This window comes from Uloborus diversus, chromosome 1 (assembly GCF_026930045.1).
Source record: "Uloborus diversus isolate 005 chromosome 1, Udiv.v.3.1, whole genome shotgun sequence".
In the NCBI taxonomy this organism is placed as follows: domain Eukaryota; kingdom Metazoa; phylum Arthropoda; class Arachnida; order Araneae; family Uloboridae; genus Uloborus; species Uloborus diversus.
Genome location: NC_072731.1, coordinates 171,908,489 through 171,934,187, shown reverse-complemented (window position 1 = coordinate 171,934,187; position 25,699 = coordinate 171,908,489). Strand labels below are relative to the sequence as shown.

General features: G+C 32.4%; 1 protein-coding gene across 1 annotated transcript in view; it reads left to right on the top strand.

Moving 5' to 3' along the window:
• LOC129217082 (protein hobbit-like) overlaps positions 1–24,426 on the top strand; it is a 113,115-nt gene extending 88,689 nt beyond the window's left edge. Inside the window, 13 exon segments of the mRNA XM_054851335.1 lie at positions 1,696–1,842; positions 2,225–2,306; positions 3,688–3,854; positions 5,264–5,557; positions 6,358–6,608; positions 7,817–7,934; positions 8,228–8,460; positions 8,591–8,687; positions 13,808–14,012; positions 15,209–15,324; positions 17,373–17,585; positions 19,177–19,278; positions 24,364–24,426. Coding sequence (XP_054707310.1) covers positions 1,696–1,842; positions 2,225–2,306; positions 3,688–3,854; positions 5,264–5,557; positions 6,358–6,608; positions 7,817–7,934; positions 8,228–8,460; positions 8,591–8,687; positions 13,808–14,012; positions 15,209–15,324; positions 17,373–17,585; positions 19,177–19,278; positions 24,364–24,426 — 2,088 coding nt within the window.
• The last annotated feature ends 1,273 nt before the right edge of the window (positions 24,427–25,699 follow it).

The following is a 25,699-nucleotide window of genomic DNA, read 5'->3' as shown; positions in this document are numbered from 1 at the left end:
GCAGCCCCCCAAAATGCTGTTTTAGGCTATGTTTGGCCAAGTTAAGGGAGAAAGGGATAGTAACTGGTTCTCCTCTGGAAAAGTTTCGAAATCAAAGTCCTGAAAATACATTTTAAGCTTTGTAGTAGTAGGAAGGAGCTTAAAGGTCAGGAAAAGTTTCCTAATTTAAAGTTTTAGAAACTCTAATTCAGGGTCAATTTGGTTTTTCAGAGGGAGTTATAACTCCTTTTTGGATTCGTGTTTGAGCAAATTACTTAATATTGAAGAACGCAGAAATTCCCAACCAGGGTATGAGCACGGGTTACCCCCTCCCCCTTCCCTATATCCGATACTGCTATATTACCAAATTTGGATGATTTTATTTTTTACTGATAGAGAACAATGAGATAAAGAGACCCTTTACATTCGATTCACCACACTGATTCATGAGAAGAAAACATAGTGCATCAAAAATCATTACTTTTGATGTAAATGTGAAAGGCTTTGCTTAGAGAAAATTTTACTGATTAAAAACCTTTCTTTAAAATGAATGACTAAATGAGTTTCTCATTGGAACTCATTTAACTCATTTGTTTAAAGGATTTTGCTCATATAAAACAGAAACACAAGCAATTATTATTAGAGTTGTGAATAAGCGTTTTTATAAAATGAGCATAAAATTCATTCTGTCTTAGTGAAAATTTTGTAATCAATGACCAATCAAAGCAATTGTTGAAATAGATAATACTATCTTGAAAATGAGCAAGAAATCGCCCACCATTTGAAGTCTCTCTCCTTTTACTCTTGTTGTCACTTTCCGCTAAAAAAAAGTGATTTTTTTTTTAAATTTTTAAATAAGGTGGTTTCCAAGGAACTTTCTTAAAATTAAGTGATAAAAGTGGTAACTTCATCAGATAACGAAACGTTATGAAATGTATTGTTTCTTTCGCTTTAGTGAACCTTAACAGTAAAAAGGAAAAAACATGGTCCCTTGACTTTAGATTACCACCCCCCTCAGTCTGTAGCTTCAGACCAAGGAAGAGAAAAAAAAACAATAGTGCTGAGATGTCCTCAAGAAAAACATGTTTTGTATTAGAGTAATTTAATTATCATAGTTGTACCAAAATCTTGCAATTCGAAGGCTTTTTTTTTTTTTGCCACCAGTTATAGATCAAAAGCATGATTTCCTTATTGGAAAAACGCGTTAAACTTTTTCGCATTACAAGTGTGAAATTACCGCCCTCCAAAAAGTGCCGCCCGGGGCGGACCGCCCCCTCCGCCCCTCCCTAGCTACGCCACTGCTCACACCCCTGTTTCTTAAAAGAATCCTCAACAAGGGTTTATTTTCTTCAGAAAAATTAAGGATCCTTTTAAAAGAAGCTTTTTTTTAACTTAACATCCTAAAAAAGTTGTCAACTTATTGCCATGTTAATAGGTGAAATCTGCAAAAAAATCTGTGGCATTCTCCCCCCCCCCCCTTTTTTGTGAAAACAAAGCAATGCTGCAAAATCAATATCAACAAACCCAAATCATACCCCACTGGTCAACAATAAGAAAATCTAGTAAAAGACATAAATAGAATCATAAACCCATGAAAACAATTCCACTGCAGTGGGCTCATTTTGTGTGTGGAATTGTTTTCATAATGTCAAATCTTTGATGTCTTCAAACATATTGAGGTTGTATACTTCTAAAAGCATACTTTTCTTTTCTTAGAAACTACGTTCTCAAACTAATACATCTCAGAATCCTTCATCTGCAGGACCCAGTCCTGCTACTAATCTTCAGTCAAGTCATGCAGCCTCAATGCTACAAAAACTTGTTGCTGAATCAGAAGCTAACTCAATGGTGTTTATTGAGGAGGTAAGCACATTAATTCTATGCATTTTGTATTCTTTTTAAACTTACATTCAGCTAGCTAAAAAATTTTTTCCAACACTACTGGAGAAAAGTATCACAGGTTTGAGAAGTCTTAATATTTTTTCAAAAGTGAGACCTCCCAAAGATTTTTTCTAGACATTCATCTGATATTTATTTCAAAATAGCTAAAATTTAAGGCAGAAATTGCTTTTTTTTTTTTTTTTTAACAAGAAAGGCTTCCCTAATTAAGATTTCCTATCTGGAAACTTTGTAAGTTCAGAGAATTTTTCATTTATTGTCTACAAAAGGGTGTTTTGTGTATTTTGGCATTATTTCTTAGACATTTACTTATACTTTTTAACATAACGATATGATTTTTATGCAGATGGAAGGGAATACTCGAGAACAACAACTTCACGGAGTTTCAGCTTGTCAAACTGATGATGTTCTGCAAAAGAAATGGCTCAGTAAGTTACATTTTTCATTTATTAATTCATGTATCATCATTTATTCACTAAGTTATAATTGCTACTTATATTTTCTTTTTCATATTTCATTAACTTGCATGGCATGAGGATTTAGCTTGTTACTTATTGTTGAATGGCACCAGTTAAAATTTAAGAAATATTGGTTTGGTTTAATTAATATTGCATGTTTTTTCAACCTTCGCTAAACATTTTTGTCAGAACTAAAAAATTTCATTTGAAGTGCTTGGAAGTGAGTTCTCCGTGTGACTGAAACCTTCATTCAGTTGGAGGAATGGAGATCTAAAAGAAGTACTGATGACAGAAATAGGCATTTAACAGAAAGTCTAAATGCCAACAAAAATAGGCTTAGTCTTTTGCCAAATGCAGTTAATTAGTCTCACTGACATTCTTATAGACAAGCTTTAAAATATTTATTTTAGTTTCATCAAGTGATGTGTAGAATGAATATACTTGAACTATATGTATTTCTTTTCCACTAAATCAATGCGGTATGCCACCAACTGGTTACAATTCATCATAAATGGTTTAGTTCCAACTTGCTGATGAGTAATTAATGTGAAAACAGTTTTGAGAGTAATAACAATTTCATGACTAATATTTCAGTTTCACTACTTGATTTCTATGCTTTCTTTTTTCTTTTATAACATTCTGACATCCAAATATCACTGCTGTAATTTTGACTAGACTCGCTCTGCGGTGCTCTGTGGCACGCTTTTGTGTTTGAAAGTTATATTCTCTGAAGCAGAGGGTGGCATTTTCAAAGTCATTTAAAAAACTAATTTGAAACATCTTTCGCTGAATTTCCCCTACACTTGGCATCTTGCCATCCTTTTATCTGTTCCTACATTTTTCCTATCAGGACTACCAGATCAGTTTAAAAATCGCCGAACGGGCTATTTTTGTAACCGATAATGATGGATAAGAATTTAAAAGGTTCAAGTTTTTAACTGCTACTTTAACAGGACATTTTCCAAACTTTAAAAAAAAGAAGAAAAAATCTTTCAGAAATAATTAATGATAAGGCATGATTCTTTTATATGGTAGTATGGTAGGTACTTCCTTATTCTAAATTGACGAGATCTGTGACGGTTATGGTGACGTGGCACTTGGCCTCTGAGCACTTTTTTCTCTCGATGCACTTTTTGGAGGGTGCAGCGCTTACGCCAATGCCGGTGGTTCTTCCGAAAATCACGGTAATATATTTGCTGAAAAGAAAAAGAACTAATAAACTTCTAATTTTTTTAATGACAAGCAAAATGTTAACATATATTCTTCTAAAAATTATATAACTTTTCTAATGTGAGTACCTGATGACAGATGTGTATCTTTTGTAAACTTGTATTGCTCTTAAATTTTTCAGTTGAACTTGTCAATAGTCAAGTCATGTTGAAAGGTTGTGAAACATCTGGATATGTAATAGTAAGTGCTGCTAAAGCTAAAATATTGCAACGGTTACATCGTCCTGTTTGGAAAGACCGATCACTGGTTTCAAAGACTAGTTGGATTGGCTCATTTGAATGTATGCAGGTAAGTTCTCTTTTTTTGACTTGTTTATTTTCTATTATGTTGTTATGCTCTTGTATGTGAATGTGTCTATTTATTGAGCGGGGGAAGAAAAAATTGCATCACTTGCAAAAAAGTAGAAAGGAGTGCAAATATTTTTTTAAATAAATATGTTTTTTTGAATAAAATACAGTTGTAGGGTGAATCTAACTTAGATGTTGTTTGGATTAATAAATTACAGTAAACTCCCGATTATCTGCGGATTAGGGTGGCACGCTAACCGCGGATAATCCAAATAATAGGTAATAAACGATATTTAGTACATACAATAGCTAAAAATATTAATAAAACTCACACAAACAATTAAAATTATAACTAAAAACATTGCTACATTGCATCCACTAACATTGAGTTTTAAAAATATAGGTTAAATCTAAAAGCGAACAACAGCACAATCACAAGTTTTTAAAAAATAAATGGGAAAGGACCCCCGGATAATCCGACCTCTGATAATCGGGAGTTTGCGGTATTTACTCTTAATTATTTTGAAAAATGAAAAATGTAAAGTTCAATCAAATGCGAGAAAAAGTAATAAATTCTCAAATTATGTTGTTAACATAATTATGTTGTTGTTGTGTGTTTTACATAATTGCAATCATATTGCATATTATTAGAAATGCTCACTCAAGAGAAACACTTCCATGTTTAGTAGATCCTCCATAAGCTGGGAGGAAAGCTTTGCAATAGCACTGCTTAGAAGATATTAACTTCTGAATATACTCCTACCTATTTCATAGAGAACCAGAGACTAATAATGCTTTCCTGTAGTTTTGTCTTAGTAGAGTGGAACCCTGATTTTACGTTTTCCATTTTATACGTTATCCCACTGCCAAGGTTATTTTCTGTTAGTCCGTGAAAATTGCTAAATTGTTAAATTAAAAATTTTCCAGATTATGCGTTACGTTTTTTTTCAAAAATTCGACTTAGTACTACTTAATTTTGAACTTTTCTAGGAGAGGAGCAGCGCGAAAGGTAAATACTCAATGCAAATTTTGTCAGGAAAGATAAAAAAAATCACACCTATCTATATGTTAAACATTAATTTTTAAAAGCTGGAAAGAGGATTGAGACCCCCTGAACCCTCCTAGATAATGGGCCTACAGGTAGATTTATAGCCATATCTTCTGTTTATGGCATAAATTTCATCTTTTTTTTTTTTTTTTTTTTTTTGTGCTTTGTAATTTGAGAAATAGGAGTTATTTACGTGAAAAATTTGTAATTAATATACTTTTTTTCTCATATTCAAAATGCAGTCATATTGTTTTCATAATAATAAGTTACCTTAGGGATAAAGTATTAAAAAATGAAATTTAGTTCATAATTGTTAAATTATTGTTCTCAAGTTCTAATAAAGCATTTATTGCATTTTGTAGTATTATGCTACTGTGGATGCCGGTTCTCCAAGTCCTTCTGTTGATGATGTCATGTGGCTCTCTGTAGATAACATCGAAGAGAGGGAAAGCATGGTTATAAGTGATCTTCCTGACCTTGTTGGAAGTGGCCACAGTGTTGGTGGGGTAGTTAGTAGTACTGTCGGTGCTACTTCGGATCCTGAATCTGCTCCCATTCAGTTACAAAGAATTGTTTCACGGTGTGGATGCCAGTTCTTTTATGCTAGCTTTGGCGAAAATGTTGACGCTGCAAGTTTAGAAGAAGTTCCACCTCTGGTAACTTTTAAGCTTACATTTATAAAAAAAAATCATAAAATTTAAAATTATTGGCACATGTGCTTTTGGCAGGGGTGAAAGCTTTCAGTTTTTTGATGGATTTCCGTCTTAAAAAAAAAAAAAAAAAATTGAGACTGAGTAAGACAAAACAGGATAATACTACTGATCAGTTAATTCAAATGTTACATATATTAGCTTATTAACTGTTTGGATTCATATTTTTGTATCATTTTTAATTTTAAGTGTTCTTAATTGTGTACCTCAGACTAATGGAAGTCGTATTCTTGCTTCTTTTCCGGAGAGCAGAAAAACAGTTGCTTGGTGCATATAAAGGATTAGACTTGCACTCTTTTAGCACTGCTAGATTATTACAAAGGAATTTTTTTTTTACTATAACGTTAATATGGCTCGATGCTGAGAAAGATTCTACATACCTACAGTGCTGCAATAAACGGAAAATAGCAATTTTTGAACTTACATTAGTCTGTCTCTGAGGTACAGAATTAAACTTGAACAATTTTTTAATCTGATGAATCAGAGATAACAGTGTGCATGAAAAACTTTTGGAAATGCCCATTTCCAAAAGTTTCCAATTAAAAATTTGATTTCTGTTATGCTATGCGGTTTTAAGACTTTGTATTACATAGTAGCAATAATAATAGTATTGATAATCATTATTTTCTGTTTACATTTAATTTCTCTGTTAATTTTTGAATGCATATTTGAAATTGATTAACAAATTTATGCTTTGTAACTTAAAAATGCATATTTCAATCTAAGTGGGTAGTTTTTTCTTTCAGCCAGAAGATAACGATTTGTGGGAGAAAGAGGAAGCAGTTGATTCTTTCACTTTGACTCATCATGATTTGGATATTTGTACTAATTCATTACAGTATGCTATGATTTTGGACTTGGTAAATAATTTATTGCTGTATGTGGAACCAAGGAAAAAGGAAGCTACAAATAAACTACAATACATGAGGTTTCAACTGCAGCTCTGCTCAGTTGAAGATCAAAGGGGACCAATATTGGAGCTGCAGCAAGATATTAGGTTTTTGAAAGTTTTGCTATTTAATAAACCTTTTAGATTTATATTTAGAAAAAAAACCCTTAATTTTATATATATATATATATATATATATATATATATTTAATGATAAAGTAAACTGAAGTAGAATATATTCATTTACTTATATGAGGCATTTAGTGTCCAAACCACCTCAATCCATAAATTTTCAAAAGATTTTTCTGTAATGTTTAGACAATGTTCGTAACCTGTCATTCTTGGTCAATACTGTCACCATACAAAGCAATTTGATCTTTTCATATTTTGGGGAACAATTCTTTTTTAGTTTATGATCTTAAAACTATTCCGCATTTTCCCACGGTCTGGCTTCCTTTTTATAATATTGTCCTTTTCTCATTCCATTTTTTTTCCTATTTAGCATATTTTTATTTTTTATTCATTTTTATCAAACTTGCTTGTTTATTTTATGCTTGTTATATTAAACTCATTTTTGTGAGGTGGTTGACATTTCCCCCTTTTCTTCTATTTATCTTTATCTTTCTATTTCGGAAAATTTTTGTTTTTGGTTTGTTTCATTTCCTGCTGTTTTTTCTTCCATTCTTTTCTTGCAGTTCACGGTTATTGACATTGTCTTGTTTGTTTTAGCTTTGTGGCTTAATCTTTGTCCAATCAAATTCTTTTTTTCTCTTGTATTGTACCTGTGAGAAAGCTCTTGACCATTGTTTGCATTCCTATTGGATCTTTATTGGTTCATAATTTTCTCATTGGAGTTTGGTTAATTCGCTATTTTTACTTTTTAAGCTGTTTGTTTATCTAGCTCTTGACTTTTGCCAGATGTCTTTTCATCTATAAGCTCATTTCTTTTGCATTGAAAAAGGGGTTCCTTGTTACACCAAAACATGTGTCTGCAGTAAACTGCAATTGTGCTTTTTGACATCGTTATTTATTATTTTACTACATAAGCTTTGTTACATTTGTTTCTTATATTTAATTGAAATCTAACATTTTGTTAAGTTAATTCTATTAAATGTAAAAATTGATCATTTATTTTTTCTCTCCCCCCTCCCCCCCCCCACTCTTCCTTTTACTTGATTTTTTTTTTTTTTTAAATTTTTATAGTGGTTGTTTCATCCTTTGCTGTTTCTTACATACGAAATATGCACGAGTTCAGATGATTGAATTTTGTACTACCTTATATTTGCTTCACTATTAAAGTCTTCATTTTTATATAGGTCTTTGGTTTCCAATTTAAGGCGTTTAGAAAAAGAAGCGTACACAATACATAAACTTCTGTTGGAAAATCCTGATAGAGAAGATTATTTAGATGAACTTCATGATCTTGATATTAAAGTAAGATTGTTAAAACTGATTCTTTTTTCCCCTTTAATGAATGCTATATGCAGTCCTTTTTTTAATGTTAAAGTGATTTGAAATTACTTTTTAAAGACAAGAAGATATAATGATCTCTCTCTGTAACTGTATTTGTTAGGTAAACTGTTATATTAGCAACATTGTCATTATGTTTGTTGATAATTTAGATTGTATTGGAAATCAGAACTTGACTCTGCTGACTGCTGTTCACAATACCTTCATGCTAGCATGGCTAGTTTATTTGCTTCTCATACTTTGCTTTGTAATTCCAGATTTATACTCACAAAGAACAGCTCAACATGATGAATGAACAATTAACGATGATGATAAGTTGTTTTAAGGAAACACAGATAATTGCCAGCCGCTCTCGCCAAAGGGCTTCATCTCAAGAAAAAGGTGTATCTACCGCAAGGCGTTCTGAAGTCTGTTTTAAGCATGCTCAGTGGAGGCTAACAGATGCTGATGGTCAACTTGGAATAGCTGATTTGGTTTTAAGCAATTTTTTGTAAGTATCTCATATGCTGTTGAAAGCTCTTTTCACTGACAATAACATATTGAGTTTTAATACACTATTTAATAAAACTGAATATTGACTGTATCATTTTTATTGTTTACTTTTTTGTTCCTAATTTTAGGTATTCAAAAGTTACGAAAACTGATGATTCTGTTGAACATTTGCTAGAGTTAGGTTACATGAAAATGACTAATTTACTTCCAAATCAAACATATAAGGTAAGATTAAGATGTATACCTTTTAAAAAAAATTAAAAACAGCGAAACAACGTTAAAAATAGTTATAATCAGGCCATAGACTGGCCATAGACTTGACCGGGACATTTCCTGGTGCGCCCTCTCGAAAGGCGCCTTTCTGTTGTTTTCTTTTTCCAAAACAATGTTTTAGCAATATAGAAATAAATTATGTGGAAGCAAAAAATGCTTTTCAATGTAAATGTTTTCCTACTCTGCTCTCTATTTTCTTAGTTAAAACGTTCTCTTTTACCATCATAAAGGCAATTGGGCCTGCTTTCGTTTCGAAAACAGTCTGCTTCGCTCTCCACTGGCTTATCTTTGCTCCCTATGATCAGACTTCAATTTTAAGAGAAAAGCAGTCCCACTCTATTGTTAGCACTTTGTTTTCTCAATAAAAAAGGGAGGTGAGGATGAAAGTCACAGCCCAGGGGCGGTTCCAGGGCCGGGCAGCCGCGCAAGGCCTGCGCTGACTTGTATTATAATAAATGACTTTTTTTTCGATTTTTTAACGTCGTTATAGAACAAGTTTGACCTAGTTCAAGGCTCTATAGAACGTGAGGCCCCATTATAAGCGCAAAACAAGGACGAACATGGCCCGTCGAGAGCCAGCAGAACTCCTCCATCCATGCAACTAATACTACTCCGATGTGCACCCCCTCCCGCCACATAAGGCTCAGGTCCCTAGTTTCTGGGGTATTGGCTGACACAGCCTCTCGTTGGCCCTCGGGATGAATGCCATCAGATGTTGTTTTTTGGGGGGGGGATAAGGGGGGGGGAATTGTTTTGAACTTTGATGGTTAAGTATCTTCTAAGACAGATTTTTAATCTCTGCTTCAGAGGATTAGCACCGGTCTGCAAAAAATTTGACCGTACCTGGGAAATTTTTATGTGGTCTCGTTGAAAACATTTCCTTATAAGTTATATTTGTAGTAATACTTTATATGATATTTTTACTTTATTTTTGTGATTTTTTAAAAATGATTTTCTGTTTTTTCTCAAAGGTTTATTTACTTATGTATTAATAATTACAATAATTAGGGGAGAGTCAGGAAGAATTGGACTGCGGGAGAAGTGGTACAGTGGCATTTATAAGCCAAAATAAAGCGTGATAAATTATTTCTAACTTGTCCAGTAGATTTTGTATTGTAGTCAAGCGAGAGTCTAAAGCTGCTACAACTACCGGATTAGCAAGAAATTTTTCTCATTTTACTTCGGCTTATAAATGCAGCTGTCCCATTCCTCTTGACCTTCCTTCCGTACTTGTCTCTACATTATTGTATTATTGTTAAAAGGGAGGGAGGGGGATTTACGAAAAAGCTGAACAAGGGACCCTGCGTTGTTGGTGGCCCCCTAGTCTCGAAAAACTGCATGATTCGTTCCTAAAACGAGCTGATGTATGCATCACATGACTTCCTTTTACTCCAATTTAATGTTATTTCCTCATGATTGGCAATTTAAATGTGATTCAATTGTTCACTCTCTAAATATCACCCACAGTGGCCAAATTGAAACCAAATTTAAAATTAAAAAAAAAAATTGTCAAATTTGTCGCCAAGTTGGCGACTAAAATACTGCCAATATATCGCTAAGCATCCGACAAATTATAACACCACTTGAGTTTACATCGAAATTAACAATGATTTCCCCCAAAAAGGGGCAAAAGACCCCCTTAGGAACATCTAAATGCAACCAAAAGGGAAGGTTCACAACTAGGCCCCACTAGGAGTCTACGTACCAAATTTCAACTTTCTAAGACATACTGTTTTTGAGTTATGCGAGATACATACACACATACATACGTATACACACGGACATCACAAGAAAATTCGTTGTGATTAACTCGAGGGTCGTCAAAATCGATATTTCGGGTGTCTGTAGGTTCCTAGGCATATATCCACGTGTGGTCAGGTCGAAAAAAAAAACTCAACATCCATTCGGGGGTGAGAAAAATGAAAATTAAGGCCGATTTTTGAGTGAAATTTTTTTCGCGAATACAATACTTCTTTTTTTGCAAAAGGAAGTAAAAATGAAAAGCTTGAAAAACAAAAAAGTGCTTAAAAACAATTTACAAGTGCTTAAAAACTTTGAACATTTGGGGAAATTTAGTTACAAACTTTGGATTTTAAAACAGCTAAAGAATGAAATGGAGGGATTAAGGTCAAAATGTGCCAAATTCAGCTCCTTGCTACATCCAGAATCAAAAATGTGTGAATCATGGTTCTCACATTTCTGTAACATATTGCTTGAGATAATCTTTTGTGACTCACATTTTTCATATCTCGCTATTTATTTGACCCCAAACTCAGTATTTTGGAAGCTCTTATACAGGGTGTTCCGTTTTAACCTGCAAGACCTTTATTTTCGTAACCGTTAGTCGTAGATGTATACTTCCAATTGCAAAAATGTTCAAACTCAGATGCAGGGTTAAGATATTGAAAGTTTGAAGTAAAAATAAAAATTAGTCAAAAAATACAAAATTTAATATTTTATACTGGCCCCAGGTCTTCTAACTTATATTTAATAACCTGGGGCCCATATAAGAAGTTAAATTTTGTATTTTTTTACTTATTTTTATTTGTAATTCAAATTTTCAATATCTTAACTCTGCATCTGATTTTGAACATTTTTGCAATTGGAAGTATACATCTAAGACTAACGGTTGCAAAAAAAAAAGGTCTTGCAGGTTAAAACGGAACATCCTGTATGTTATTGCTTGCTTTTATCTTACTTCTACTGCATACTGTTAATATGTTTATCACAAGAAAAAATATATTGTACATCTATTCTCTTTCTTTTTCATTTTCCCGTTTACTTTTATTCCAAAAAATATTGTAATAATGAGAAAATCTACAATGTTGGGAAAAAAAACCTTAAAACAAGAGTTTTTTACTTTTTGGTAAATCGATACAATTAAGTATCAAAATGTTAGAGACTGGAAAGTAAATGAAGTGATTTAACTAAGTTTATTTGATCTAGAGTCCTTGATAATAATTAAATAAGTCTTTGAGTCTACTTTAAAAGTACTTCAATTTTATTTCTTATATAGTGTATTAATTACAAATTGCTTGAATTACTTGGATGTTATTCTCTCGCTACCTATTTTCTAAATCTTCACACCATTTTTTTTTTAAAGAGCTTTATGCATTTTGTTTGTCGGTGGGTTTGGGGGATCATCAAAAGTCAACTGTACCAAATCTATTTTTCAAAATTTCTTCTGGGGGAGAAACCCCCGGACCCCCTCAAACTGAGTATATTCTATATCGCATTTGAGGTGGTGTGATACTCCTTTCCCTCCAAGGTCAATCTTTAAAAAGTATGTGTATGGGATTGTATTGAGAAAAAAGAAAATGTTGTTAATTATATTTCAGTGTATTTAGGATTGAATTATATTTATATGCATTCGTTTTATTTATAATTAACATGGGGTGCACAAGAGGGGGGGTGGAAGGAAGGGCTAAAACTGAGACATTGAAATCTTTAAGGGGCTGTTTTCCTTTTCCACTTTTTTAGGGGTCTGATTTGTGAGGGGAGGGAGACACCACTTTTGAGATGGACATCCCTGTCTTGCTGTTATTGAATTTTTCAGGGAATATTTTAGGGATCCTTCCTTTTTTTGTGTTAATTATATTTCAATTAACATATATTAATATATGTTAATTGGGTCTCTTTCTAGGGGGTGCTCAGTAGTACTAAATTGGGCGCCATCGCTCCATCGCTCTTGGGGTGGGGAGGGTACTCTCCTGCTGTTGTTAAACTTGAAAAAAAAAAGACTTCTATTTGGACTCATTATGTAGCAAAAAAATCGCATATTTACTTCTCAATAATTTTTATGCCTTTAAAAAGTCCGCACTAAGTCCTAAATTCGAATGGTATCATGGAGACTAAATCGGCGCCCTTCTATTCAGCCTTCCCGCGCCCTTTTGACCACCCAGTCCGACCCTGGTTATAATATTGCTTAAACAGGGAAAAAACTGATAAAACAACAAAAAGTGAAAATGAATGAAGCAAATGATAAAAAATTATAAAAATTGGAGCTAATTTTTTGATACATAATTTCTCTTTAAGGTTGTTACCCAAATTAACGGGATTCCCCAAAATGTAGAAAATAGCGGAAATCAAGATCTGAAAAAATTGACCACTTATGATCAGTTTTATAGAAGTTAAAATCTGCAAGGAGATTTGAATCTCAACAATGTTGAACAATGTTAGAATATATTTATTGTTTTTTCTTGTCATTTTTATTAATACAGTGAAATCCTGTTACACAGAACTTCAAGGAATCAAACTTTGTTCATTGTAATAGGAGTTTTATTGTAGTAGAATTCAAGTAATGTAATGACAGTTAAAACAGACTTGAACATTTATTTCATTGAAATGGATATTTCGTTGGGTTGGTATTCCTTGTGATGAGATTTTACTGCATAACATTTTGCTCAATATAAGAAAGACTACAAATGCAATTAACTACATTGCAATTAATTTCATAACAATTAAGAGGATGACTTGAATCTTTAAGAGAAGAGAATGAAAGTTTATTTGGAGGGAATACTACTTGTAGAATTGGAAAGCTTAAAAATCTTAGCAGCCTGATAACTTGACCAAAAGCAAATATAATAAAACAACCATAAAATTTGTAGTGAAAGCCTTTTTAAGATTATTAGTCAGAGATCTTTCTTTAAGTTTCTTTTTGTTAATAGGATCAATTAAAGTGAGTAGATACTTTCTAGCATAATCCGTTAGTTCAGCATTAAGAAATTTGGGTGAATTACAAATATTTATTTCAGGGTTTGAAATAAGCAGTTGTTGATCAAATTTTAGTTTGATAACTGATTTCATTCAGTTGTCATTTTTAACGTCTAACATTGAGAGTATTTGTCACTGTTGTTTCATTATTTTTCAATTCTTATTTTTATTAGTATCCCACCAGATTTTTTTTATAAAGTAAAGAAGACTAAAAGCAGACTCTCAATAAATTTCTCTGTATATTCGATATATTTTCCAACTTCTGCAGAATTTAAATTCTTATTCATTTATTAAATTGGACTCGCTGAAAAGCACACTTCTGTAATATTCTAAAGCATTTTCATTACATTTCACCATAGATTGTACTTCAACCAACAGAAGTGCAGACTAAAATACCCCTAGAGAGACGGTGCTTTTTAAGGATCTTCTGCAGAGAAAGAGCACCTGTTGGTGGAATTTCTATAAAAGAACACCTTGAAGTGAATGTTGTTCCTATTACTATTGGACTAACTGAAGCATTATATAAAGCTATGCTTAAATTCTTCTTCCCGGGAAGAGATACTGGTTAGTGTTATTTATATTTTAATTCATTGACAAAGTATTTTTTTTTTTTTATTGCCATTAACCATTGCATAACATTGTTGAAAAATTAATTACCTTATCTCTACATATTTTAACTGCAAAGTTTTTAATAAATTCATAATGCCTTAAGATATAATTCTGTCATTTTGTAGTCCTCTTGCTCAAATGATATTGTGGACATTGCCAGGGCCAAATGAAGGCATGGGCACTTGGGGCACAGGCCCATGGCACCAAATCTGCATCTAAAGTTTGAAAAACTTGGAGAAATTTCATATCACGCTATAGCAACATCAACATGCCCACATTAAATTCAAACCCGCAATATTTTATTGCTGCAATATATTGTAAAAGGGAGGGGGGGGGACAACTGAAATTTGTGCCCAGTGTCCCCAAAAGTCGTAGTTGGATCTTGGACATTGCCAATGTTATGATTTTGGTGCATGGATCAGTTTGATTTTAAATTCACATAACACTAACCAACCAACTCATAGTTCTGAAATACCTCTCGATATCTAAACTATACTAGAAGTTAATTTTAAAAACATCTTCAGATCAAATGCACTCCTCATTCAAAAGATCTTGATCATCATGAGGAATCTATTTAAAGTTATTTTTTTACCATTTTGACCAAGAACTGTCCTTCTCTTGTTTCCATGGAACCAATTATTTTGTGTTTTTCATTCACAAATCATCTTTATATTGGTTTTCCTTGTAAAGACCAAAATATTATTTCACTCCTTGTAAGGTACATTAAAAGCCTACACCTAATGCAGTTTGTTCAACAGCATCCTGTATCTTATTTTTAAAGTTTTCAAATGGTTTTAAATATGTTTGACAATCTTTCAACTTTTGGAAATAGTTTATATGATTCAGGTGGGGAGATACCACACTCTCATGTTTTTTGTTAGCCATGATTTCAGAAAAAGAGTTATTTTTTTATCAGGCAAAATCCTTATTTTGTGGGTATTTGTTCTCTAGCTACCTGCTGTTTTTCTATTTCTGATTTTATGTGGGATTTTTGGTTAAAAATTAATCCTGTTTTTATTATCATTTATTTACTTATTTCTGTGTGTGGATTACTTACAAGGCAAAATCTAACTTTTCATCCACTGATTTGTTTTCTCCATTTGAGGCAGATAATACCAAAATTTATTATGTATTTGTTTTCATTGCAATAGAAAAGGGAGAAGATCATTCTGAAGATGAAGAGCCTGTGGGTTCTACTACTAAGAAACCTAAACAAAAAAGTTCATCAACATTTTATGGAGAAAGAGATGATATTGAAAAAATGAAGGTATATTTCATGTTTGATGCTATGAGTTAGGAATGATTTAATTTAAAAAATTCTTCATTTTAAATATTTTCCAAGTGTTGGATGTATTAGGGCAGGACTGTCCAACTGGCGGCCCGCCGGCCGCATGGGGCCGGCCAACTTCTTATTCAGCATATGTCTCTTTTCGACATTTTATGGTATCAAGAAGCATCTGAGACTACCATTCTTGGTCAAGCCGGGATCCCCCAAATTTCCTCTTGATCGCTCTTTTACTCCTTTCATTGTATTGGGAGAAAAAGGCACAGGACATCTGCATGTCGTGGTCAAGCAGTCCTACCTTTTCACGCTGGTGTTCAGACGAATTCCGAGAAATAGTATTGCCTTGCGTTGGCAGAGGGAGACAGGGAGGGAAGAGAGAAACATTTCAGATTAGTAAAACCTGCCTGCAATTGGTTAAAAAATAAAGTCCCCCCCTGATCGACTCTGCAGCTTTTGTTGATTTCAAAACAGAAAGGTTTGGAAGCATATATTTATGCAAAAGTGCTTTTTTCTGCGATGAACTTCATCAAAAATCATCACAGGAGCTCTCTCTCCGACAGTTCATCGTTAGATTTTCTTCGGCTGGCAACGACAAACATCGATGTCGACATTACTGCCCTTATAAAGAAGGCGGATTGGCCTCAGTTTTCCCATTAAAATGTAAGCAAACCGTACTGTAATCCTTCTGTTACATTGTTTTATAATTAATAATTCAACTATTAATTGTTATTGTATAAGAGGTAAGAGGTTATTGATCAACTTTTTCAAACTGCGGCACGCCAGGTGATCAGTGACAGAAATTCTGGCCCGTGGGCTCTTTGCAGTTGGACAGCCCTGTATTAGAGTATTGTTCTTAACTGTAGCTCAATTTTACTTTGAGAAGTTTTGACTTGGTTATTAACTAAATGACCTCTAAATCATGGATTCTCATTTACTAGTTCAGCAGGCTGCCACTAGTCTAAAATTAAAACTTGATCTGATTCTCGGATACAGCTACTATCTGCATAAAAAAAATGCTTCCTGATTAAAAAATAACTATAATCATATAAATAATAGCCAATGATTGAGTAACTCGCGAGTTTCAACAATGAAACTCGCGCCACGGAGTGATAATTTGATAATTTCTTTTGGTAATGTTTAACATGCGGGGAAAGGCTTTATTGTGACAAGGCTGAACTCGATCTGGTAATTTAAATGTTTTACAGGTAAGACTCATTTCAGAGGAATAAAGAAATGAAAAAATTGTCAACAATGAATGCTACCTACTGGAGTTTAGGGTAATAAACTAGAGTTAGGGTTAAAATTTCAAATATCAAAATATCACCAAACAGGCAATTGCTTTGTTGAAATGTAGAAGAGTAGAAGCAATTTTCACCTGTTATACCTTGATGAGCAACTTTCTAGTACTTATAATAATAATAATAATGAAAAAAAAATCTTTTTACATTAATGCCATCATTTTAGGATACTTATTCTCATTTACGGCTCGTTTAAGGTTATTACTTTTCCCTTTAGGATATCATTTTATATTAATTCCATCATTTTATGATAATTCATGTTTTTGACTCTTAAAGTTAGCAGCACTGCAGGTACACATGTGCCCTATTTTACATCTCACCCCCCGCCCCTTTTTATCTTATAGATGACTAGATTTTGTAATTATTTTTTTTAAATAAAATTCTAATTTTTCAAAGTTGTATTAACTAATAATAAGTATACTAAATATTTGTGTATGCATTAAATATTGTTAGGAGTAGTACCTGTTTTTTTTTTTTTTTGTAAAAATGTAATCTTTTTTTTTTTTGAATCTGAGGTGGATAGCTCTTCACCTGTTAAATTTTATGTGTTAGTATGCAAATTAAAATAAATGTATAGATTAAGTACATAAACTTGGAAAGCAGTTTGTATTTTTTTTTTTTTTTTTTTAGTTTTCTGTAACACAAATTTTGAAGTTTATATTCAATAAAATATCATATTTGCAACAACTTTTCTTACTGTCAGTAACTTAGTCATTTGTTTTTACCTTTCAGGAAAGGGCAGATAAAAATCATACTTTTTTTTCTATAAAAATACCCGAGGTACCTATACGAGTCAGTTATAAAGGTAAAAAAGAGAAAAACATTGAAGATGTTCATGAATTGAATTTAGTGTTGTCAACTATCGAGTATCACAACAAAACTTGGACATGGCTCGATTTACTCATGGCCCTAAAAAATGATGCTAAGAAAATTTTACTTTCACAGGTATATTATCCTTTCTTTACAAAAAGACTAAAGTTTTTTCTATTTTGTTTTAATGTAAATTACTTCTACTTGTAATTTATTACAGAAAATTGAGGCAGTGAGAAAAAAAAAAGGGGATGTAAGTGGCAAAATTAAAACTTTTTTGAGGTCATGAGTACAAATGGTAGGTGAACCTCTCCTCTGTTTTGGTGCAAGAGATGCTACTGGTAGCACTGGTAGGTACCGCTACTCAGCATGACTTAGAGAAACTTTTCAGTGAAACCCTGCCTAGGACTGGAACTTTAAACGTATTTAACTCGAAACTTAATGTCTACTAACATCCCTTTGCTTCTCACTGCCTCAATTGGACATTAATCATTATTTTTGTGCTTCATTACACTTTTGTAAGAGTTTTTAGAATTCATGTTATGATCAGTTGCTTCTTCCGTTCCTATGATGAAACTTTTATTTCAAAAAACAAAAGAAGGCTTTTGTATGTTTTCAGGATTTCCCGTTTAAATGCATTTACATTTCAAATTGGGCAAAAAGGTAAAAAAAAAATTATACTAGTTTATGGTGCATTAATTTTATTCTAAGTCTCATTTCAAAAGGAAGAAAAAAACTGTGTGTCCACATCCCATTCATATTTTTACTGAGAACACACATTGTGATTAACTACCCGGAAAAATCTTAATGCAATGTCAAAAGCTTGTTTGTTCCTGACTTTCTCATGGCAATGTTCCACTTTTCCTGTAAATGCTTGTTTATTCTTCGAAAGTTCTCATAATGGGCTTATAAATTATACGAAGCAGAATAAAACAGATTACTTAGTGATGCCAAATTTGCTACTGTGCTTTCAAAAGCACTTTAGCTTCATGTATTTGATATTTTGTAAAGTGCATTTGTGTTGTGAAACTTTTTTTTTTAACTTTGCATTCAATAAATGTCCTCAAGTTTGTTTAAAATGCAATTTTAGCTCATTATCCACATTTTCCAGTTTCACTGCTCAACTAAATACTTATACCTTAAAAATGTATATTGCAAAAAAAAGGGGGGGGGGGGGGTATCATTCATGAAGAAACACTTTTTTTAAGTTCAGGAAAACAAAAATGAAAAATTATGAAACTTTTGAGCTTTTAGTTTTTTTTAAATGTGTTTTGAAATGCCTTTCAAACCTTTTCAATTTATTTCTTACTCTTTAAATTTCTTCCTCCTTTGAATTCCTTGCTGTTTTCTATTACTCTCATTAATTTACAATTGGTAAATGTAAGTTTCACAATGTCAATGAAATGCAGCAGCACAGGTGTAAAACATGTCCCCTCCCAACACCTCTTAAATTACAGGATTCTATGGTGTACTGGCTTTCTACTTTATGAACAAATTTGTTGATGAAACGTATTGTATCTAATTACTAAAAATATCCTACTGTTATTAAAAGCAGGACATGGACATATTGATGTGACTCTATGGTCAGTGGGGTATCTTGAGTATAAAAAGCCAAATCACTTGAACTGTTTTTTGTCAAAACTTTCATCGTTACTGTTGAATACATGTCTCTGTGATTGTTTTTTTTTTTTTTTTTTTTTAAAGATTCATCTTATTTTGTTTATAGGCAATCAAGCAAAAGTTATTGAAGTCTCGCAACATTCCAGAAAAGGACACTCAACCTCAAGAAGATGAAAAAGCCTCCATACTTCTGGGAACTCAACATTTGGTAAATTTCTTAAATTTATCTTAAATTAAAGAGTAATTTTGTAATTTGTATATTGAGCAGAAAATTCAACACACTTTTTAAAACAAATGTATAAAAAGTGATGCGTTTTCATACCTGATTTTGGCCTGTTTTTCTTTAAAACTTTTTGTACCAGATATTCTTTATTATTTCTTTGAAATAAAATAGCAGGCAAGTTTGACAAGTGAACCTGACTAAGCTTTGGATTTCCAACTTAAACAATCTGGCTGCTTTTTTCCTGAAACTAAAATCTAAAAAATTTTTTTTGAGCAATCACGATTGCTTATTGTTCTCATTTGACCGTTTTTGGTGTCCGTGCCTTTTTCAACTTGGACCAGAAGCCTATGCAGCACCACTGCCCACCGTCCTCTGCTGGCGGCGCGGCGTGGCTGCTCCGGTTTTGAGCTATCCGCTTCTCCTGGTCGGAGGCGTCCATGTCCTACACACACGCACGTTCACACACATACACACACACGACTTCACACACGCCTACGTGCATACACACAGATCTACGCACACACACAACTATGCACACGTAACCGCCCAGGAGGAGAGGCAGACTTGGGGGGGACAGGAGCCGTTTCTAGAAACAATAACTCCAATGAGTAGGGTCCTGTCTCAGTTCGTGATTGCGGAAAACATAATTTGGATTCAAAATTTCAGAATTCAAATTAATTTTCCTTTTTTTTTTTGAGCAATCATGAATTGCTTATTGTTTTTATTTGACCTTTGAATGATGTTCCTATGATCCCCCCCCCCCCTGCCTTCCCCTGCAGCACTACCGTCGATCGGCCCCTCCTGATGCTGCTCATCTAGCAAAAACAGTCTCCAGGTTGTGTCCATATCCTACACACACATACGCATACATACATCTAGGCATGCCTACACACATGAGGCCACCACACAGGCACGCACATACACACACACGCTTGTGGTTATGAAAAACCTAGTTTGAATTTAAATGCCAAAAGTTCAAATTTTCTTTTAGTTTTTTTTTTTTTTAACTTGAAATTACTTGAATAATTTTACGGCATCTTCTTGGCATTCTTTTAGATTGTCTCATTGGGAGCAGAGCCTGAAGCTGGTCATTTCCTTCATATTTATGTAAAAAAAAAAAAAAAAAAACATGATGGAATTTTTTCAAGAATATATTTAAAAAGTACAATCTAATGTAAAATAGCCTAATACAGTTGAGTCTTTAAAAATACTCCACCCAGCCATCAAAAGTTTCATGCCATTGAAGTTCACCAGAGTTGTACCATTGATCTTTGAATTGATTGCACTTGATCCGCACAAGAACTTAAGTTTTTCAATCAGTCTGCTCCTGCCCATGCAATGTTAACCAACAATGTGTCATATCCTCTGCAGGGACGGCATTTCAGCATTTCATTTGGGGGGTCGAGTTTTTTTAAATATGTATCACCACAGTGTGGTAACACACATACGCTAACAGGAAGTAGTTATAAAATCAGTTTAATATAAATAAAAATTAGTGTTTAGAAATAATTAAAATTTTGATTCATTTTCTAATTAGTTATCATACAAAACATCTCAATACTAATATTTTTATACCTTTTGGAAAAGTTTTAATGCATGACTTTTGGAATTCGGAAGAGCAGGGAATCGTGTGATTAATCTCAGTGCCCATGTCGTGCTGTTTTGCCAGTATAGCTAAATAGAAAAGGTTTTTTTGTTTTTTTTTGCCCATTGTGCTTCGAAAACAACCCTCCTGAGAAATAAAAAAATCTTTCTCTACTAGCTGAGCTGAATGGAAAAGTTAAAAAATAATTGAAGAAACAAAGTTTATGTATGAAAATACTTTTTATATCTTGCTCTTCAAAATCACCCAGGCAACTTCAAAAATTGTGAGAGGCTTAATTTTTCATTATTGAATAATCTAGTCTCGTCAGCACTCTCAGCTTCAATGAGATGTCCTCTGCCTCCAGGTCTGTTATTCACTATTTCAGACTGATGAGTTCATAACAAGAACAAAACTGCAGTCTCTGGATGTGATAGCCGGTCTGTCGATATATCGCTTGTAAATTTTCTTGCCTCATGCTAAAAATTTTACTTTTAATTGAAACATTTTATTTTACGTTTTCAAAATCCAATCCAGGTAATGTAGAGCTAACCATACAAAAAAATAATTATCATCAAATCTTGTGTTAATTTCATTCAAAACTGAATCTATTACTTTATACAAAGTATTCAAAAATGAATGTTTGACTTCACATCATCATGTGGATTTTTGTCACTTTTTTTTGTTCGCCTTTTTAAAATCGGCACGAAGGAAGAATTTTTTTAAAAGTTTCACGCTTGATTGACATATACATCTATGTAAAATCTATTTCCAGTTTCAATTGTAGATTGAACTGTGGCTTGAATAGTTAAAAAATTAAGGGTAGTGGATTGAAGATGTTTTGATAGACTAAAGCATTTTTCAAAAACTTTCCTCAGTACAAAAAAATTGAGTAAAAATTCAAATGAAGTCATACATGCTAAACAGCATGAGATTTTTCATCATCGAAAGAATCGTTTTGCAATAATTCTTCCAGTCGTCAAATCACTGATTTGATGTTATAGAGAAATGTTTTTATGATTTTAACTCTTGAAGACCATCTTGTGTCACTCCAAGATTGCATAATTATAGGGCCCGATAAAAGGTATTTGTTGATAAGTTTTTTTTAAAATTCAATAATCAAATGCAGTTTTAAGAAGTTTCTATGAGAGCATTTAGCAGCTGGAACATGTTTCTAGCAGAAGAAAGCGATGAACACTCATTAAATATACACTAAGTGTAGCGTAAAAGTGAATGTAAAATATCAAGGAATTTTCTTGTGAAAACCATGCAGCCATACCACTTTGCACAAGCCTGTCATATTGGATATACCATCGTTAAATTGGGCACACATGTATGAAATATTTAGCCTATATGAGGAAATGTCTTCTTCAGTTAAAATTAACCATGTTTCTCTATCAGTTTTCTATATTTTGAAAAGGCCGGAAAATACTTTATGAATTTCTAAATCATCATCCAAAAAACGAAAAACACTTTTTCTAGTCTGGGAATGTGTTGAGTTTCATCAAATAGTTACTGAGAACCATTGAGATTTTTTTTAAGGAACATTGATTTCCGACTTACATAAATTGAATTCACCCATTTTCTATCATTCTGCTCAAAAAATTTGGGGGGGTGACTGCCCCCTCTTGACCCCCTTATTTGCCTCACCTAATCCTCCGCACTTGTTCAATCTTTGATCATATTAGTTTAAATTCTTCCTGTGTTACTTAACTACCTGTGAAGGATCTGTTAGGAGCCATACCCCAATTTAATTAAATCCCTTTCTTTGAAATTGGCATTTTATTTTCAATATTATTTCCTTGTGCATGCTCCTTTCCTCTTCCCGAAATTATTTCTTATTTAACTTTTTCAAAATAATTTTAGCTTAAGAACACAGTTCTGAAGCATCAGGGTTAGAATTTTCACTGAGTAGTATAAAGTACTTAACTTATGGTACTAACAGTCTTGTATTGAGAATTTTAAAAGGAACTGCAAATAATACAAAGCAGCAAAAGTTTTCCACATCTACTTAGCTCTTTTTGTAGAAAAACAAAATTTTTGTAGCTAAAACAATGTAATAATGTATAACCATGCAAATTAAATTGCATACATATGTTATAAGGTTACCGAAAACCCATCCAAGGTTACTAAAAACCCAACTGAACACCAATGAAAGGCAAACTTCCAATTTATTGGCATAAATGGAAGCATCTATTATTTTACAGGGGTGCTAGCTTGTCCTTTACAGATGTGTGCTTTTGCCTCTAAATCACTTAGGCACAGTTTTGTAAAAGTGACAATTTGTTCACAGCAATGATTTTTTTAATCTAAGCTATATTTAATTTATATTCTCACTACTAAAACTAATTGATTCATTTTTTTACAATATAAGTTTAAGCTTACCATTTTGCTTTCACATTTTCTGACATAACAAAAACATTTTATTTCCTTTTTTGTTGTTTGCATAGAAACTGTTTTGTATCTCCTCACTTTCAACTTAGAAAATGCAATAAATTGATAAGGTGCTAGTGAAATTACAAAATGCATGCATCAAAATCCTTTTGGTATTTTCCCTTCTCCTCTGCTAGAGCCGCTATATATACAGGCCAACGCATCAGCTTAAGTTTAGCCATTTTTAACAGGATTTTTCATTATTGCGAAGCTAGGGTTACCAGAGCAAAGTTGCGGGCTTTGCCAAATTGGTCAAAAATAATATTTTGTTTATAAACAGTTCAAGTGCTGCTAATAATTGCTCGCAGTGAAAAATCACCAAACGAGATAACGTGCCAGAAAAGACAACCACTCAAACATGCGCTCAGATCCAAAATGGCTAACTTGAAGCTGATGCATCGGCTCCTATACATAGTGGCCTTATCCTCTGCAAGATTCAGTCAGATGGAAGTATCCAAACTAGTTTGCTTGCCAGATTCTTTTACTTCTACTGTATGTAATACTGTTTGTGAAATAAAATGTAATTTTTTTTTTTTTGGTACCAATTAAAGGTTTTAATCAATTGAGGTTGATGTTCTGATGTACAACTAATTTTTCATTCACTGTTTCAGGGATGTGGCATCTCTGTTTTCCCTTTGTGCATGTTTGTGTTTAAAATATACTAAATAAATTTCAATAACATGAAATGAGATGCAATAAACTTTTAAGGCTCAATAGCACACAATTTTACTGGTGGTAGTTAAAGTTTTGTGCTTCAGAAATTGTTATAAAATGTCCATTTCTTTCATTCCATCAAAAAAACAAAAACAAAAAAAAAAAAAAAAACAAATGTGTGTGTGGTTGTGTGTGTGTGTGTATATATATATATATATACTTAATTCCTGTATATTTTGAATGAAAACCATTGCAAACTAATTTCTGGCTAATAAATCTAGATTGAAAAATATTTAATGTGAAAAATCAAATTCCTAGATTTTATTTTTTTACTTATGTGAAGTCTATTGCTTACTGAACTACTTTTTAAATTATAATAAGTATTATAAATTTTTACACAGGCTGGCTCTGACCGAACATTAAAAAAAGGACTACTTGGCCGTATGAGAAAAGATCATCATTGAAAATCAGAGAACATTCAAACTATTTTTCTATAAATCTAACATTTTTTATTGATTATAATTATAATAAATGCATTTCTGCAGTATAGGTCATTTAAGCTCTTTACCTATTGAACATAAAGCAAAACAAATTATTGTATATATTTAAGCTAATTGTTTGTAATAAGTTTATTATATATATATATTAATTAATGAAACTTTTTAAATTTTAATAATGTTGTCCAAAGATATATAATAGTTTACTGGTTTCTGATTTTACTAGATTTTTTTTTCTTTTTCCCTTGCTTAAACATTAACAATATGTCTCAGCAACTTATGAGAAAAAAAAGCGTTTTTTGTTTCTTCTTCCAAGTTCGAAGGATACATTATTGAACTAAGTTTTTGCCATGCTTTTCACTGAGCAATATACTAGTCTTAGTAATTTTTCTTCAAAAAGAAGAAAACTATAGGGGGTTTTGATGAAGAAATTAAAATTTTGAGAAAAATTGGTTGTTAATGATTTCCTGTATCTGAAACGTTTTATGTTAAAATTTTATTTAATTTTGTATTGTAAACTTAATTTTAGTTAAAATTTTTAATTGCATTCAGAGAAATTCTGTCAGAGAAATCAGGCATGAGTAAAATAGTAATATTTTCATTCTACTTTGCTGTGTAAGCAAACAATATTCGTTATGTCACCACATTTAGAATCATGAGGTTAATAAACATTATCATGAAATTACATTTTAATCGTGAAAATCCATCGTTGGTTTTCTATTTTTCATTTTTGGCTTTTGTCATTAAATAAATAAAGAAATAAATGAGGATTAAACTTAAAGACAATCTTTCAAACTTACTTTCACCTGTCTTACATTTTTACCGACATAACTCTTTTAAAATAGACTTCAACAATCAAATTTAGGTGACAGAGTTGAAAAAGGGAATGCTTGACTTCTAGTTTTTTATTTGTTAAGAATGAAAATGAATGAATGAACTTTTGTGTTTTCCTCAATTTTTTTTAGAAAACTCTCAATTTATGTGAGTGAAATCATCTTAAAGTTCTTATTGCTCATCAATTTAGAATTTATTATTTTCATTTTGTTATCGTAAGTAAATAATGTTTTGAAGTTTTTTCTCCCCTGCATATAATTTTGGCTCATGTTGCATGTTAACTGCTTTCATTTTTGAGGTATTATAAAAATCCATATTTTAAATATGTTTTTAGTTATTATACATTCAGTTACTTAGCTGTATTTTCTGTCTTATTTTAACATACTTTTTTCATATGAAAGTGAAT